This window comes from Camellia sinensis, chromosome 3 (assembly GCF_055761805.1).
Source record: "Camellia sinensis isolate YWXY chromosome 3, ASM5576180v1, whole genome shotgun sequence".
NCBI classification, from domain to species: Eukaryota; Viridiplantae; Streptophyta; class Magnoliopsida; order Ericales; family Theaceae; genus Camellia; species Camellia sinensis.
In genome coordinates this window covers 218,848,184-218,862,135 of record NC_138963.1, presented here as the reverse complement: position 1 = coordinate 218,862,135, position 13,952 = coordinate 218,848,184, and the positions used below count along the sequence as shown (strand labels likewise).

The window sequence follows — 13,952 nt, the reverse complement described above, 5'->3', positions numbered from 1 at the left end:
AACTCCACATAATTTTCCATCACCACCACTCCAAAATGAGCAAATTTCACAAAACCACTAACTCTCAAATCTATAACCCATTAAAAAAACCAAACAAAAATGTAGAAATTTCAATGAAACAAATTGATACCTGTAGACGTCCCCGAACGCCCCGGGAGGAATGAGGTCCCGTTCCGTTCGTATTAGGGTCACTACAGCTCGGACTCTCAAATTGTCATGGTTCTAAATCTGAACGAAAGAGTCCAAATCCGGCAAATCGTTTTGAGAAAACAGATTTTTGAAAGAAGTGCCAAACATGGACTGCTTTGCCAGATACAGAGCCGCCACCTAAATGTTTTATGTTGGAGAAATTTAGGAAACCCTGACTCGTTTGCCTAAGGACACGTGTCCGTCATTACCAAAGTTACCTCGGCTCGGGAACTTGGGTACGATTGGGGAAGCTCACTTCGTGAGCACCCCCGCTCGCCCGATCAAAGATCGGCCTCTACTAACCATATATCTATTTTTGAAAACATTATGCGTTCTTATTCCGGTTATTAGCCTAGATTTACTATGTGATGCGCACAGCATACAAGTATAGACTAGATCGTCTGAATTGGAACAAAACATCTCGTGTTTGTTTATTTGAAAGTGGTTTGCTACTCGCAAGTAGGCTTAAAATGCAAATTTTGCCACCCTCGGGTGGGCTTAGAAAACATGGTTTTGCCACTATCTAGTGGGCTTAAAACTCATAATTGATGAATTGTTCCAATCCAAATAACCCAACCTTCACCCACAGGCATTCAGGCAATTATATCACATAAGCATATAGCCTCATGGTAAGCATGTTATTCATGGCAGTCACTCACACGCATGCAAGGATGCTAAAGCATAAAACTTACCGAGTACTCCAAGCCAAAACAGAAGCTAATTAGAAATCCATACATGATCCTAATTATACAGATATGCCTAATGCAACACATGCAAAAGTGCAACTATAGCAGGCTCGGCTATTCTAAACATGACATATGAAATGCTACAGCTAACATGTATTCAACTTGGAATTGAAAATACAATGCAGTTAGTATGATACGCCGAGCCCGGTGCATGCAAAACAGATGAATGAATGCAAACATGGTGTCGTACTGTATACTAATTGAAACATGCCCTAATCTAACCATCATAAGCGGGTAAATAAAAGGGAGAAAGACGTGGGGTTGGAAGACATACATCACACACACGCACACTTATTACAACATTGCCCTCGCGCAGAGGGTCCGAATAAATAATATACAGTCCCGAATGAATAATTACAGTCCAAATATGTACAAAACCCTAATTAATTAACAAATTAAATTAGGAAAGCAATAAATTGGCATGCAAGCCAGGGACTGCCTCAAATCTGCTCCGGATGATGAATGATGCATGCTCCGGTTGCCTTTGTCGGAAAATCCCTTGTGATGCCCCGGTTTGCCTTTGTTTGCAATTGTTCTTGGAATGCGTGCCAAGCTCCGGAAGGCTGCCGATTTTTGATTTGCTGCAACAGAGAGCAACAAAGGGGCATGGCAAAGTATTTTCACATATGTATGCATGACTACTCTTCGGGGAGTGTAGTCATCGATCCTCGTGCCACCAATCACGCATATCGATGCATGATGGTCGAGGAGTCGAATTGCACGACTCAATATGAAATGAATGCACATATAAACACAACAAGACCTAAACTCCATCATGGATTATCCGGAGTGTCGGTGACTGGGAATTGAGACACGTTCCGTCACTCGAAGTACGAAACGTCCCTCGTTTCCCGTGCTCGGGCTAACTCCTATCCCAAGCACAATGCAATATGCATGACATGCATGAATGCAATTCTAACATGCAACCTAGCATACACAATGCTATGAAATGACATACACGATGCTCGAGGTAACATGGCATATACAATGCGCTAACATACAACCTAGCATACACAATGCTATGAAATGAAATGGCATACACAATGCGCAATGGACTTACACCAACATGAGTGGACCTCAGCCACACTCACATCAGTAGCCATGAGATGAAAATGAGACACTCGAAATGCGTGCACACATGCATACAAACCGAGAACGAAGCCTAAGGCAACAAATGCCACTCTACCAAAGCATGGAAAGGCATGGAATATGGTATGAAATCATGCAAATATCAGCGCTGAAATGTGATGATAAACAGCCCCGAAACATGGAAACATGGCACCCGATGCATGGAATGAACCCCGAAACTCGAAACTAGGCACACGGAATGACTTACAGCTATACAAAGCATGCATTATTTGATCATGAAGCATGAAAACAGATGCAAGACAGTCCCAAAACATGCATATTTCCAGTTTGTAACAAGTCTTAAAAATGAACACAAATAGGGCTAATCTATCATGCAAAAATAGACCCTAAATGAGAGATTAAACACAAGGGACAGCAGCTGACCCTAAATGGCAAAGAGCCCTTCAACAAAGTTGAAGAGGGGCTCAAAAAAAGGCACTTTAAAGTTTACATCAAGCCACGAAAATAATCACAAATAAGGCCAAACTATCATGCAAGAAAAGGCCTAAAAGAGGGGTAAAGAGACAAGTGGTAGCTTCTGTTCTCAAACAGAGGAGAGCCCTTCAACAAAGTTGAAGAGGGGCTCAAAAAAAGATATTTCACAGTTTATGGAAAAGTACAAAACAACTCACAAATAAGCCTAAAATACTATGCAAAAATTGGCCTAAAAGAGAGATAAAGAGGCAAGTGATAGCAGGAGGCCTCAAACAGAGGAGAGCCCTTCAACAATGTTGAAGAGGGGCTCTAAAAAAGTTATTTTACAGTTTATGACCAAGTCCAAAACAACTCACAATTAAGCCTAAAATACTATGCAAAAATTGGCCTAAAAGAGAGATAAAGAGGCAAATGGTAGTAGGAGACCTCAAACAGCAGGAGGTCCTTGATCAAACATGAAAAGGGGGTCAAAATATGACTATTTATAGTTTGGGTCGGAGCCCAAAAAATCTTTCAAGTATGGCTTAGATAGCATGCAAAAAAAGACTAGAAAAGGGAGAAAGATGACTCACCCTTGGAGACCAATGAACCAGCAGCTTTTGGTTAAAGAAATGGTGCTCCTAACCTCTGGAAATAACCTCCAAGTTGCTGGAATGGAGTATGGAGGTGTGGTGCTATGAGGTGGTGTAGAAATGGTCCAAGAACAAAGGTATTGGATGGTTGAATGAGAGAGATGGAGGATGTATGTATGCGAGGCTCCAATTGGTTTTTGTCAACCTTTAGAAATGGTGGAGAGGTGCTGGTCTTATAGAGGGAGAGAGGCAAGGAAAAGGAGGGAAATCAAATTCAAATTTCCTCCCCAAAAGACCCCCCATCGGATACAGGATCTGGGGGGAAACAGAGGGTACAGCTGTAAGGAACCAGGTGAGAGGGTCATGGCCGGCCAGGTTCAGAAGGTTCAGGGGGCCGGCCGGCCACCTCCTATGGCCGGCCGACCAAGGGTCAAAAGGGTGTATGACAATTGCTGGTTGGCCACCCCAAAAAGGTGGCCTCCCATGTGTACACAATACAACTATGTAGTCAAAACCCAGAAAAAGTGAACTAGGAGAGAGAAAAGACCATTTTTTAGAGGGGTTCAAAAGGGTCAGGCACAATTACTGGTCAGCCACCAAATATTGGTAGCCTCTCAGGTGTGTACAACACAAATATGGGATTTAGAGTTCAAGAAGGTGGCCCCAGGGTGGTCAACATTGGCTTTTAAGTGAGGAAAACGGGCGTCGGAGAGCGATGAAGAAATAAAGCTGGCTTTTCAGAACAATTGCTGGCCTCCCACCCTTCTACAAGCTTCCTAACAATGAAAATAAGGTCTCCACCAAAACGGATGCAAAACGGAGGTTCGAGGACCGAAACGCGCGGCCTGGGGCCCCGAAAATGGGCTGTTAAGCACCGGAGGTGGCGTTCGACCACGAAGTTGGTCTCTCGGGCTACAGTGTCCCCCAAAAGGGAGTAAATAAGGTGTGTGCCAAAAATCGGAGCAAACGGAGGTGGTTAGGCGGTCCCGAACCGAGGCACACAGTCGTCGGCTCTGAAAAATCGGAAACCGGGCTCCAAACGGGAAAAATGGCCTACGACCACAAAACGTAGCCTACGGCCACTGAAAGATGGTCTACGAGACCTCTCCCTCCCTTCGGGAAGAGAAAACAGAGAAAACAGAGCCTGGTTCGCAAACCGAGGCAAGGCGCGAAAGAGTCCGAAAGTCTAGAGGCAAGGCTTGCAGCCGGGACTCTGAAACTTTTGAACGAGCACAATATGCAATATCACCGAGCGCTCAATCAGTGACGTCTGAGTCTTAAGGTCGGTCAAAAATGGGGTGTCTACAATACCCACTTCATCAAATTGAACATATCAACCATACAAATCGAAATCGTTAGAAATCATCAATTAGGACATTAAACAAAACATTCAAAGCTAACCTATAAGTGAAGAGCATTCCAGCACAGAAGCATCCAATAGTTAAAAAGCTCAATTGAGAACCATTTCGAACCATGAGTCAACTCAGGTCAAGAAAACTCATAAACAGATCTCAAGAACTATCTTTCTCTCAATTAAACACCAACCCACTTCACAAAGAGCTCTAATTCAGAGAAAAAATATAAAACAAAATAGAAATTAAGTTATAAGAGAGCTCTAAATTGGGAATTTAAAGCGGAACAAAGAGAGGAACAGCTATAGATTTTATGTATTGTAGTAAGGTTTGATTCAAAAGAGGCAATTTCTAAATGAAGTTCTTATAGCAAATGAAATCATAGATGTCCTACACTTAATAAGTAACAAACTATTTTTTAGAAGAATAACTGTCTATTATCTAGAAAAAGAAAAAAAAAACCATAAAAGATTAGAAAAACATGTTGTTTTTTAATTTTTTTCAATTATCTGCCTAAATCTTGAATCTAGAACTAGAGTGAAATAGGGAAATCTTGATTTTGGTTAAAAAAACTTCAATAAATTACTTGTTCCTTCAATCATTTTATAGAAACCCATTTCAATCATTGGTTCATTAATTTCACATAAATCAAAATCCCACACCATAAAAAAGCAAACTCTAGAGCTACAGTGAAATAGGGAAATAGAGAAAGAAAGACAGAAAAATAGAGACCGAGAGGGAGATAGATAGAGAGAGGAAGAGAAAAACATCAATCTTAAAGAGATGCGATGCGAGCAGTTGCAAGGCGAACGGTGAGCGAGCGGCGGTGGCAGTGACGACGAGCAACGCTAGAAGATCAAAGGTAAACGATGGAGAAAAATCGACGGTGAGTATGTGTAAGAGAGATAGAGAGAGATAGAGATAGAGAGGGGAGAGAGCAAGAGTCGTCTTGTTTTTGTCTAAGTTGGAGACTGATAAAACCAAATATGAAAAAAAAAAAAAAAAAACTAATAAAATATAATTGCCTGTATATTTGAAAATGTTCCCACCAAAAAATTTCATACCATTACTAGCTAATGTGAATTTAGTCGCCTATTGTTGTACTTTTGGCGACCAAAAGTATTTTAGTCACCAAAAAGAAATATTCACCGACCAAATATTTTGTCACCAAAGATAAAAAAATAAAATTTATGCTTTTTATTTAGCGACTAAATTATTTTAGTAGGCAAAAATATTAATTGGCAACTAAAATAAGTTTAGTCACAAAAAATAATATTTGTCAACCAATTTTTTGGTCGCCAAAGAGCAATAGCAAACATTATGCTAGCTATTTGTCGACTAAATTCATTTTAGTAGGCAAAAACTGATATACCATGACCAAAACAAACTTTAGTACCCTTAAACATGAACTAATGCCGACCAAAAAAAACTTTTGGTTACCTATTGTGCCATATTTAGCGACTAAATTATTTTATAGTCGCCAATAAATAATATACCGTGACTAAAAAAATTTAGTAGTTAAAACTTTAGACTATGCCGACTAATTTAAATTTTAGTTGCCAATTGTACAACTTTTAGTCGCTAATTTTAGTCGCCAAAAGTATAAATTATTGTAATGAGTCATCTGACAGGATGTTCATGTCAGATGACCGAGAATAAATGATAAAATATTATATATTATATTCTAAAAAAGAAAGTATGTAGCAGTCAATCGTTCGACAAGATATCTAATCGGATGACCAGCATGACGTAGCGAGACTGATGGAGAAGTGATGTTAGATCTTTCCTTATTAATATAACTCAACTATTATAACAAGCCTGGTGTGGATGCGCTACGGAATAAAATGGTCCAATAGAATAACGAAAACCAATAGAGCCAAAATGTACATGATTGGGTTGCACTTAGGCACATCATATGGGCCATGGGTCTATGGGCTCAAAAGTGGGTCAGTATATAAAGGCCTATCCTATCCATTTCATAAGGCTAGTTGGGCTCCAGGCTCATGGGTCTATGGGCTCAAAAGTGGGTCAGTATATAAAGGCCTTTCTATCCATTTCATACGACTAGTTGGGCTCCATTCTATGCCTGAAATTAGTGGGCCTCCGTCTTTATAGTGGGAAGAAATGGGGAAACAAGGCCTTGTAGTAAGAGCCATCCTTAAGGAATCAAATTATATATTTGTTTAGTTATGTGTTTATTAATTAAATTTTGAAATAGAAAGGTCTGATAAGTAACATAGAATGAGTTAGCTATATTTTATGATCTTTACTTTTTAGGTAATTACAAATATATCTCTAAAGTTTACTTAAAATACGAATTATTTTATGCGATTTGAAAAATTATAAATATTCCATTGTTAGAAATTTTTTATTTAACAAAATCAACTAAAAAAATAAATTTTTTTACATATCTATTATACAATAATAAAATTACTTAAATTATTAATTAAAATATATTTCGGATATCAATAAAAACTATTAATCGACATAATAATTTATTAATAAAAATAGTCATTTAGTATAAAATTAAAATTTTAAAAAAAGGAAATATAATTTTTAAAACTATAAAAAATCATTTATACTTTAAATAAATCTCAAAAATATATATTTATAATTTATCCTTACTTTTTAAAATTTGAAAAGGAAGGATACCTTGATTAGGAGCGAAGGGCAATGATGAAATGGTTAACGCGTGCTTATTATTTGATAGTTGCCATGTACATGCGAATCTCACTAATCCACCCATCAAACCCAATCTGAGATTTGTTTTCTGACTACACCAAGTTTCTTATCTTACTTACTTCTTGGTATAACAAATTCATTATTATGGTTCTCGTCTCGACCATATATTATTTTTATATATTTTTGTTAATGTAGTTTTGCTTGCAAGATATTCGGTGGTAGACACCTTAATTATAATAATAAATAAATAAATAAACTCTAAATATACAAAATTTAATCACAAAATTAGACATAATTTCTTAAATGAGAATAAATTTTTATAAGCATACGAGTATTCTTTAATATAAAAATATTATATCTAATTCTATAATAAAATATTGTGTACATAAAACAAATAAATTTTTGCTCACACATCATATGCATTTTAAAACCATCCAGCCTCCTCCACCCATTTTTAATACTTTAGGATCCCATAAGTATTGCCAGTTAGTAGTCACCAACTGTATAATAATAATATAGCTTGTTTAAAAGTCTAAGCACTTGAAAACAATAAGAACCAATGGACTTGCATATATACAAAGGTGGTATTTCCTAGGCAAAACTCCATTTTGTCATGAACCAATAAACTTATATATGTAATAGAGATCAAAATCTCTAATTAACTTTCTTTCAAGGTCATTGCAAGAACATACAATGATTATTAGTCACCACCAATTTAATTTAATATTTTTTTTAAAAAAAAAGACAAAAGGACTGCACTTAGAGCAGTTGAGCTAGACCACCAAATGAAAACTATGTAACCATGTGACAACATATAAAAACAAGATTAATATATACAAGACAGTGATATATGGGCCAGCTTGGTTTAGCTAATTCCATACAAAAACAAAGTTACAAAAAGAGATGCTTCGATTCAACCACTACATTGGAGAGCTTTGTAGATCACTACGAAACATGGAAGGATAGCCCTCGGATTAAAAACATATAGCTCCTCGAGATTTGAGTAAATCCCAGCGTAACCGGCTACAGAATCATACGAGCCAGCCGATACACTTTCCTCCTCCTCCGCCCCATCATCCGCCATACGCCTCACCCTTCCCGCAATCACACGGCACACCAGCATTGCCCTGCGACCATCCCCACCGTTGATGCAATCGTGGGCCCTACCACTACTTGCCGTTGTGCGTACCCCTTTACCGTCTGATGCTTTTCCTGAGAATCCATGCTTGATAACCGTACACACTCCGCAACCTGGCGTTAAGCCGCACAGGCTCGATGAGCCGCGCGCGCCGAGAGTGCACGACAGAGTCGTGGAGTGGAAGCGTAGCAGCTCGTTTCCATCGGCGGCGCACCTGGGGTTTTTCTTGGTGTTGGCGTTCACACGGATCTTCACCGCATCTCGACAGTCTTCAAACCGTTGGATGGTGCGTCGGGTGTTGTGGACTTTTAATATCCGTTCGATCTTGCAGACCGGGTTGTCTTTCTTGAGCCAACTTGACTTGAATATTATTTCCACTATGTTCCGACCCGAATCTTCCGGACCTAGCTCCGACACTGTTTGCCAGCAACAAATTGTGATTATGAAATTTTCCCTATGGAAGTAAATGACAAATTTATCCAGAATCCCAAATGATTTTTTAATTATCTTAAAATGTTATTTTATATCACTTATTATTTCACACTCGTCAAGTTATCACTTACTTTTTTAACAAAAAAATATTAAATTTTATAATTTTAATCAATTAATATTAAATTAAGATATCATGTTAATTTATCCGTAAATCATTGCATAATTTTTCTAAATGAAACAAATTATCTTTAGTCCACATAATGAATTAGACAGTGCTGTTCACGTCTATGGAATTATTATGAATTTTATTTTAATAATTTAAATTATTTAATATATAAAATTTGTCGAATATTCCAATTTTTTAGAAAAATAAAAATTTACTTTGATCGAAAAAACACTTTTGCACGTTGGAAATTTCTTTAGCAGAGTTTTGCTCAATCTGTCGGTGGGGTCAAGGATGATTCCACGATTACCGTTGGATGATTTTATGATATGACCGGTGGGATTATATAAACACAGTGGAGGTGGAGGCTACTTTTCTTCCTCTATTATGACACAGCTGGAAATAAGCCCTAGGTAGGTCCAATTGGCAAATGAATTTTTGGTTTTTCAATCACAATCATAGAAAATATTAATAATTAAAATTTAATAAAATTTGATAATGATGTATACTTTTGTATAAAAAATTTATTTTTTTATATATATTTTTTGCCTAGTTGTTTTGTGTGTTTGTAAATTTATTGATGATTTTTTATTTTCAAATTATTTGCTTATTTTGAGTTGCCTTAATGTGTGTTTTATTATTGTATCATATGTAGAAATTTTGACATATGTAATTTTTAAAATATAATTCATTGGTCGAAATGCATTGAGATAACAATTGAGGAATTTGAAAATAGAAAGAAAAAAAATGCCCCAAAAATGAAATGAAAGGTAGTGTATATTATGATCTCGAGACAAGCTAGGTAATTTAGATTTGTTGGAGACATAAAAAGTTAAAAAGCCACGATGGCTACTTTTACAATAATTTTACAGACAATATCTAAAGTTAAATCATTGGTCAAGGTAACCTTTGTTTGAATTATGTTCATTTTAACCTTCATTTAACATTGACATATACTTTTTTGAACACATGACTTTGTACAAAACGATTTATGGTCTAAATAAATTAAAAAAATGTTTGCCAAATGAAATAGTTAAAAGTTTTTAAGATTATTGCATCTAGTGGAATAATGGTAGGTCCTGATTTTCGAAATTAAAGGTAGAAAAGGCATAATTTGAACTGATAGCATATGAGTAAACATTTGCTGATATCAGCAAAATTTAACCTGGAATTTAAATGCGTGTGCATGTATTAAAGAAAGAGAATTGAAAATTAATGAAACAAAATAAAAAATAATTGTAAAAATATGAAACTAAAACGCTGTATTTGGTTGGAATTTGGAAATGAATTTGGAAAGAAAAAAGAAAAATATGTCAAATTAGGTGAACTGTAAATATATTTTATTTATATTTTACTTAATTTTTTTTTTCTCATTTCAAATCACTTCCGGAAGTGATTATGTACTCAAATGCAAGTAAAAATTGTTGTAACCTTATTTGTACTGGACACCATTTACATTTTCATATTTTTTTCACTTTTTCTAACTGATTTGTAATTTTTCTAAAATATATAAGTAAGCATTCGTTTGGGATGTGATTGACTCTTTGGCTATTTTAGCCTAGGGCTAAAAAGCCTTATTTGGATAGGTTTTTTTGATTTTTTTGACTTTTGTGAGAGCAAAAATAAAATGATTATGATTTTGATATGATATGATATTTTATCTTATTAAACTAAAAAGTCTATTTTGTCCTTTTGTGATTATTTTAACCAAAACCTTATATGCCAAACAAATAATAAAAAATAGATGTTAAACTTAAAAGATACACATGAATTATAAATAAGAAAGAAAGAGACTAGACAAAATACCAGCATGCCTAACTGCTTGATGAATCTCTAAGCTTTCCATGGTGGGGAAGACCTCTCCACACTCTGAGCAAGCACATAGTGTAGCCCTCGGAGATGTGTACCTTTTTTCAGTATATAATTTTAAATAAATGCATTGCTCTTCTTGTACAATTAATATAAACCATTCAACCAAAAACCAAAATAATAATAATAAAAAAAAAAATTGGAACAAGTACTCAAAATATATACTAATTTATTTAGGACCAAAATAAACCTGGTCAACATATTTTATTTTGGAAAAATTACAAATCAACAAGAAAAGTGTATCTAATTGCAAAAATAAGAAAATGCTAGTAAAGTTTGGGTTCTAGTGCAAATAAAACCACAATCTTGCCGTATTTTTGCATCGAAATTGTTATTTATACAAAATGTATCACTAGATTGATGTGAGGTGTTTTTTTGGATTAAAATACATAAAATTGTAAAACATGCTAAAATAATTAATAAGATAAAATTTCACATTAAATTCATAATCATTTTACTTTTTCTCTCACAAACATCACATCCAACTATAAAAAAATCAAACTATTTTTCTAAACACAAAAATTTTAACCTATCAAAATAGTCAAAAAAAAAAAAATTAAAATAGCCTCCTAAAATAATAGTTTCCAAACACCCAATCGTTTTGAAAAAATTGAAAAAAAGAAAAAATACCTGCTGGGGTCAACGATGGTGCGACATTCATAGCACCCAGAAAGCTTCCTCAGCTGCATGCCTTTGGAAGAAGAAGAAGTGTGAGTCACACCGCTAGCGTTGGATCTTGCAGAGCTCGACAAAGACCGATTGGAAGTCGAGCCATTAACAGCTTTGCGACTGAGCAGCCTGGTTTCCTGACCCAGCGAGCTACTTTCAGGCGAGTTATCGGCTCTGTGAACCACCCTGCTTGTGTTGCCATGAACCACGTCCCTGAAGCTACATATCGAACTACAAGACCCCAACTTCGCATACCCACCAGAGGTCTTTGATGGGTCGTGAACTTTTGATTGTTCCATCTGCTTGCAGCTCAGCAAGTTCTTGATTTGGTCCCATGAGGATGGTCGATTCTTATGATGCTTTCGCTTTGGCTTGGAGGTTTGTTTTTTGGGCTTTGAGGAGTTTGGAACGAAAGTGAGGAGTGCCATGAAAAGCAGAGCAAGAAAACAGGAGAGAATTGCTGCAGTGGAAGCTCTCTTGTTCATGGATGAGAGAGAGAGAGAAGCTTTTAAAACTTTGAGAGAGCTTTTTTTTTTGTTTTTTTTTCCTTTTTCTTTATTGAAGAGAGGGATGATGAGAGATCCAAGACGAGGAATGAGGAGAAGGCAAAGCTGGGTGATGGTGGTGGGTCTTTGCTCCTTTTTCTTCTTTTGTTTATTATCCCTTAATTCTCTCTTTTTTTTCTTTTTGTTTGTTTTTATTTAACTTAACACTAACCCACAAAAGAAATGTCACATATCAAGGACAAAGAATTGACAGACCACACGCTGTATTTTTTGAATTTTTCTGTGTATTGATTTTTGATTTCTTACTTTACAAATTCATAAATTCTACTCATAATTTTTAATATGTGGTTTCGGTTTTATTTTTTGAATTAAGTGTGTTTTCAGACTACTTGTTATTTTTTTGTCATAATTTTATATTATCACTTATGTAATATTTATGATTTTTTCATTATTTAAACATAACTATTAAAAAATAATAAAATCAAATAATAAATAGACAGATAGTTAATGAAAAGATTATTAGATAATCTGATGCTTTGAAAAATGAAACTTCACAATTTTATAGGACATTTTTTACTACATAATTGGCTAAAACATCATGTGACACGATACTTCTACTTAATGATATAAAATGGTTCAAAAAAATAAAAAATAAAAATAAATAATATATTATCAATTCTTTATAAACAAATCATATAATAGAATACAAATACTATATGCAAGTGCCTACACACACGATGTGAGGCCTTGTCTCATCGTGTGATTTATTTCTAGATAAATAACATTTTTATAGCTTCAAACAAAGGATGTGTTTGTCTTTATGTGTAATTATTAAGGTTGAGTAGCTTCATAATATCTCTACTTGATATTTGTTTTGACTTTTTCTGCTCGACTTGGTCAAGTGAAAGTTAATCAAGTGGAATTGGGAGGATCTGGGGTGATGTTGGGATCCACTGGTTTTATTGGATCATGTGGGAGTGTTTGGGCGGCCGATTTGGCTCGTATACACGAGTAACATGCATGGTTGATTGCATGTATGATGATGATGCTGTTTTTTACATGTTGGAGTTATTCTCTTGTTTCTTTGCTCTTCTTTTCTTTCTCTGAAGAAGGATCAACTGGGAAAAGCTTATTCACCCAAAAAGACTGGGAAAAGCTGAAACTACTAAGGCACTCCACTACACACTGTTTCATATTAGTTGATTTGGGATATGGGTTAGTTTTTTGCTTTTTGACTATGCTAGTCTTAAGTTAAAAAGTCTCGTTTATAATAAATTTTTTAATTTTTTTAATTTTTGCAAAAGAAAAATAAAATAATTATGTATTGAATGTGACATTTTATTTTATTTGGCTAAAATAACTTATTTTAGTCTACATGACTATTTTAGCTCCAACTTTTATCTCAAACAGGGCCATAGATCGATTCTATGTAATTAAGAGTATTTCATAACGGAGTTCCTGTTTTTCCTTTTTCTTTTTTTGTAGGAAGAGAAATTGAGTTGCATTATATAAAATTAAAATGAAGAATACATAGTTTTGGGACAGCTAATTCCTCTGACATCATCATACAATTGAACTGCAATACATTGAGGAAAGTTGTGAAAAATATGCAATCCATCAATTGAATTCTGATGTCAGCACATCAGAGTTCTTTACTTTCTAGTCTTTCTTGGTAAAAATTTTCAATTGCACAATTTGAATTAAAAAATAGTGGAATATGTGTTTGGCATAACTTATTACATTTAACTTGTATAATTTAAGCAGTTTATCTTTATTTTATTATTTTTATTTTAAAAAAGCTTTTTTTTTTTTCGAAAAGACTCGGGGTCTATTTTCAGCTTAACTTTTTAAACTTTTGGAAATTGGACAAAAAATCCCTCAATGTTTTCATAATTACAAGCATACCTGTTAAAAAAAATAGATAAATATTTATAATAAATAAATATATATATATATATATATATATATATATATATGTGTATGTGTTTTAATTTTACATTTCAAAAAACTGTTATTTGACTAGTAATTTTAACTTTTTCACATGTTTTTCAAAAACACTGCACCAAATATT

The 13,952-nt window shown here is 34.9% G+C and overlaps 1 protein-coding gene across 1 annotated transcript; it reads right to left on the bottom strand.

Annotated features, from left to right (window-relative positions):
* Positions 1–7,890: 7,890 nt before the first annotated feature.
* Positions 7,891–12,132, bottom strand: LOC114272245 (uncharacterized). Its single transcript, XM_028213907.2, has 3 exons — positions 11,337–12,132; positions 10,644–10,744; positions 7,891–8,658 (listed from the first exon to the last, which is right to left on the bottom strand). Exons 1-3 carry the CDS (start codon positions 11,858–11,860, stop codon positions 8,018–8,020), a joined length of 1,266 nt encoding a protein of 421 aa, XP_028069708.2. The 5' UTR covers positions 11,861–12,132; the 3' UTR covers positions 7,891–8,017.
* Positions 12,133–13,952: the final 1,820 nt, after the last annotated feature.

Coding starts and splice junctions, on each gene's coding strand:
- LOC114272245 (XM_028213907.2), bottom strand. CDS start 11,860: ATGAACAAGAGAGCTTCCACTGCAGCAATTCTCTCCTGTTTTCTTGCT. Junction 10,745..11,336: donor ACCATCGTTGACCCCAGCAG/GTATTTTTTCTT, acceptor TACTGAAAAAAG/GTACACATCTCCGAGGGCTA. Junction 8,659..10,643: donor TCAAGCAGTTAGGCATGCTG/GTATTTTGTCTA, acceptor GCTGGCAAACAG/TGTCGGAGCTAGGTCCGGAA.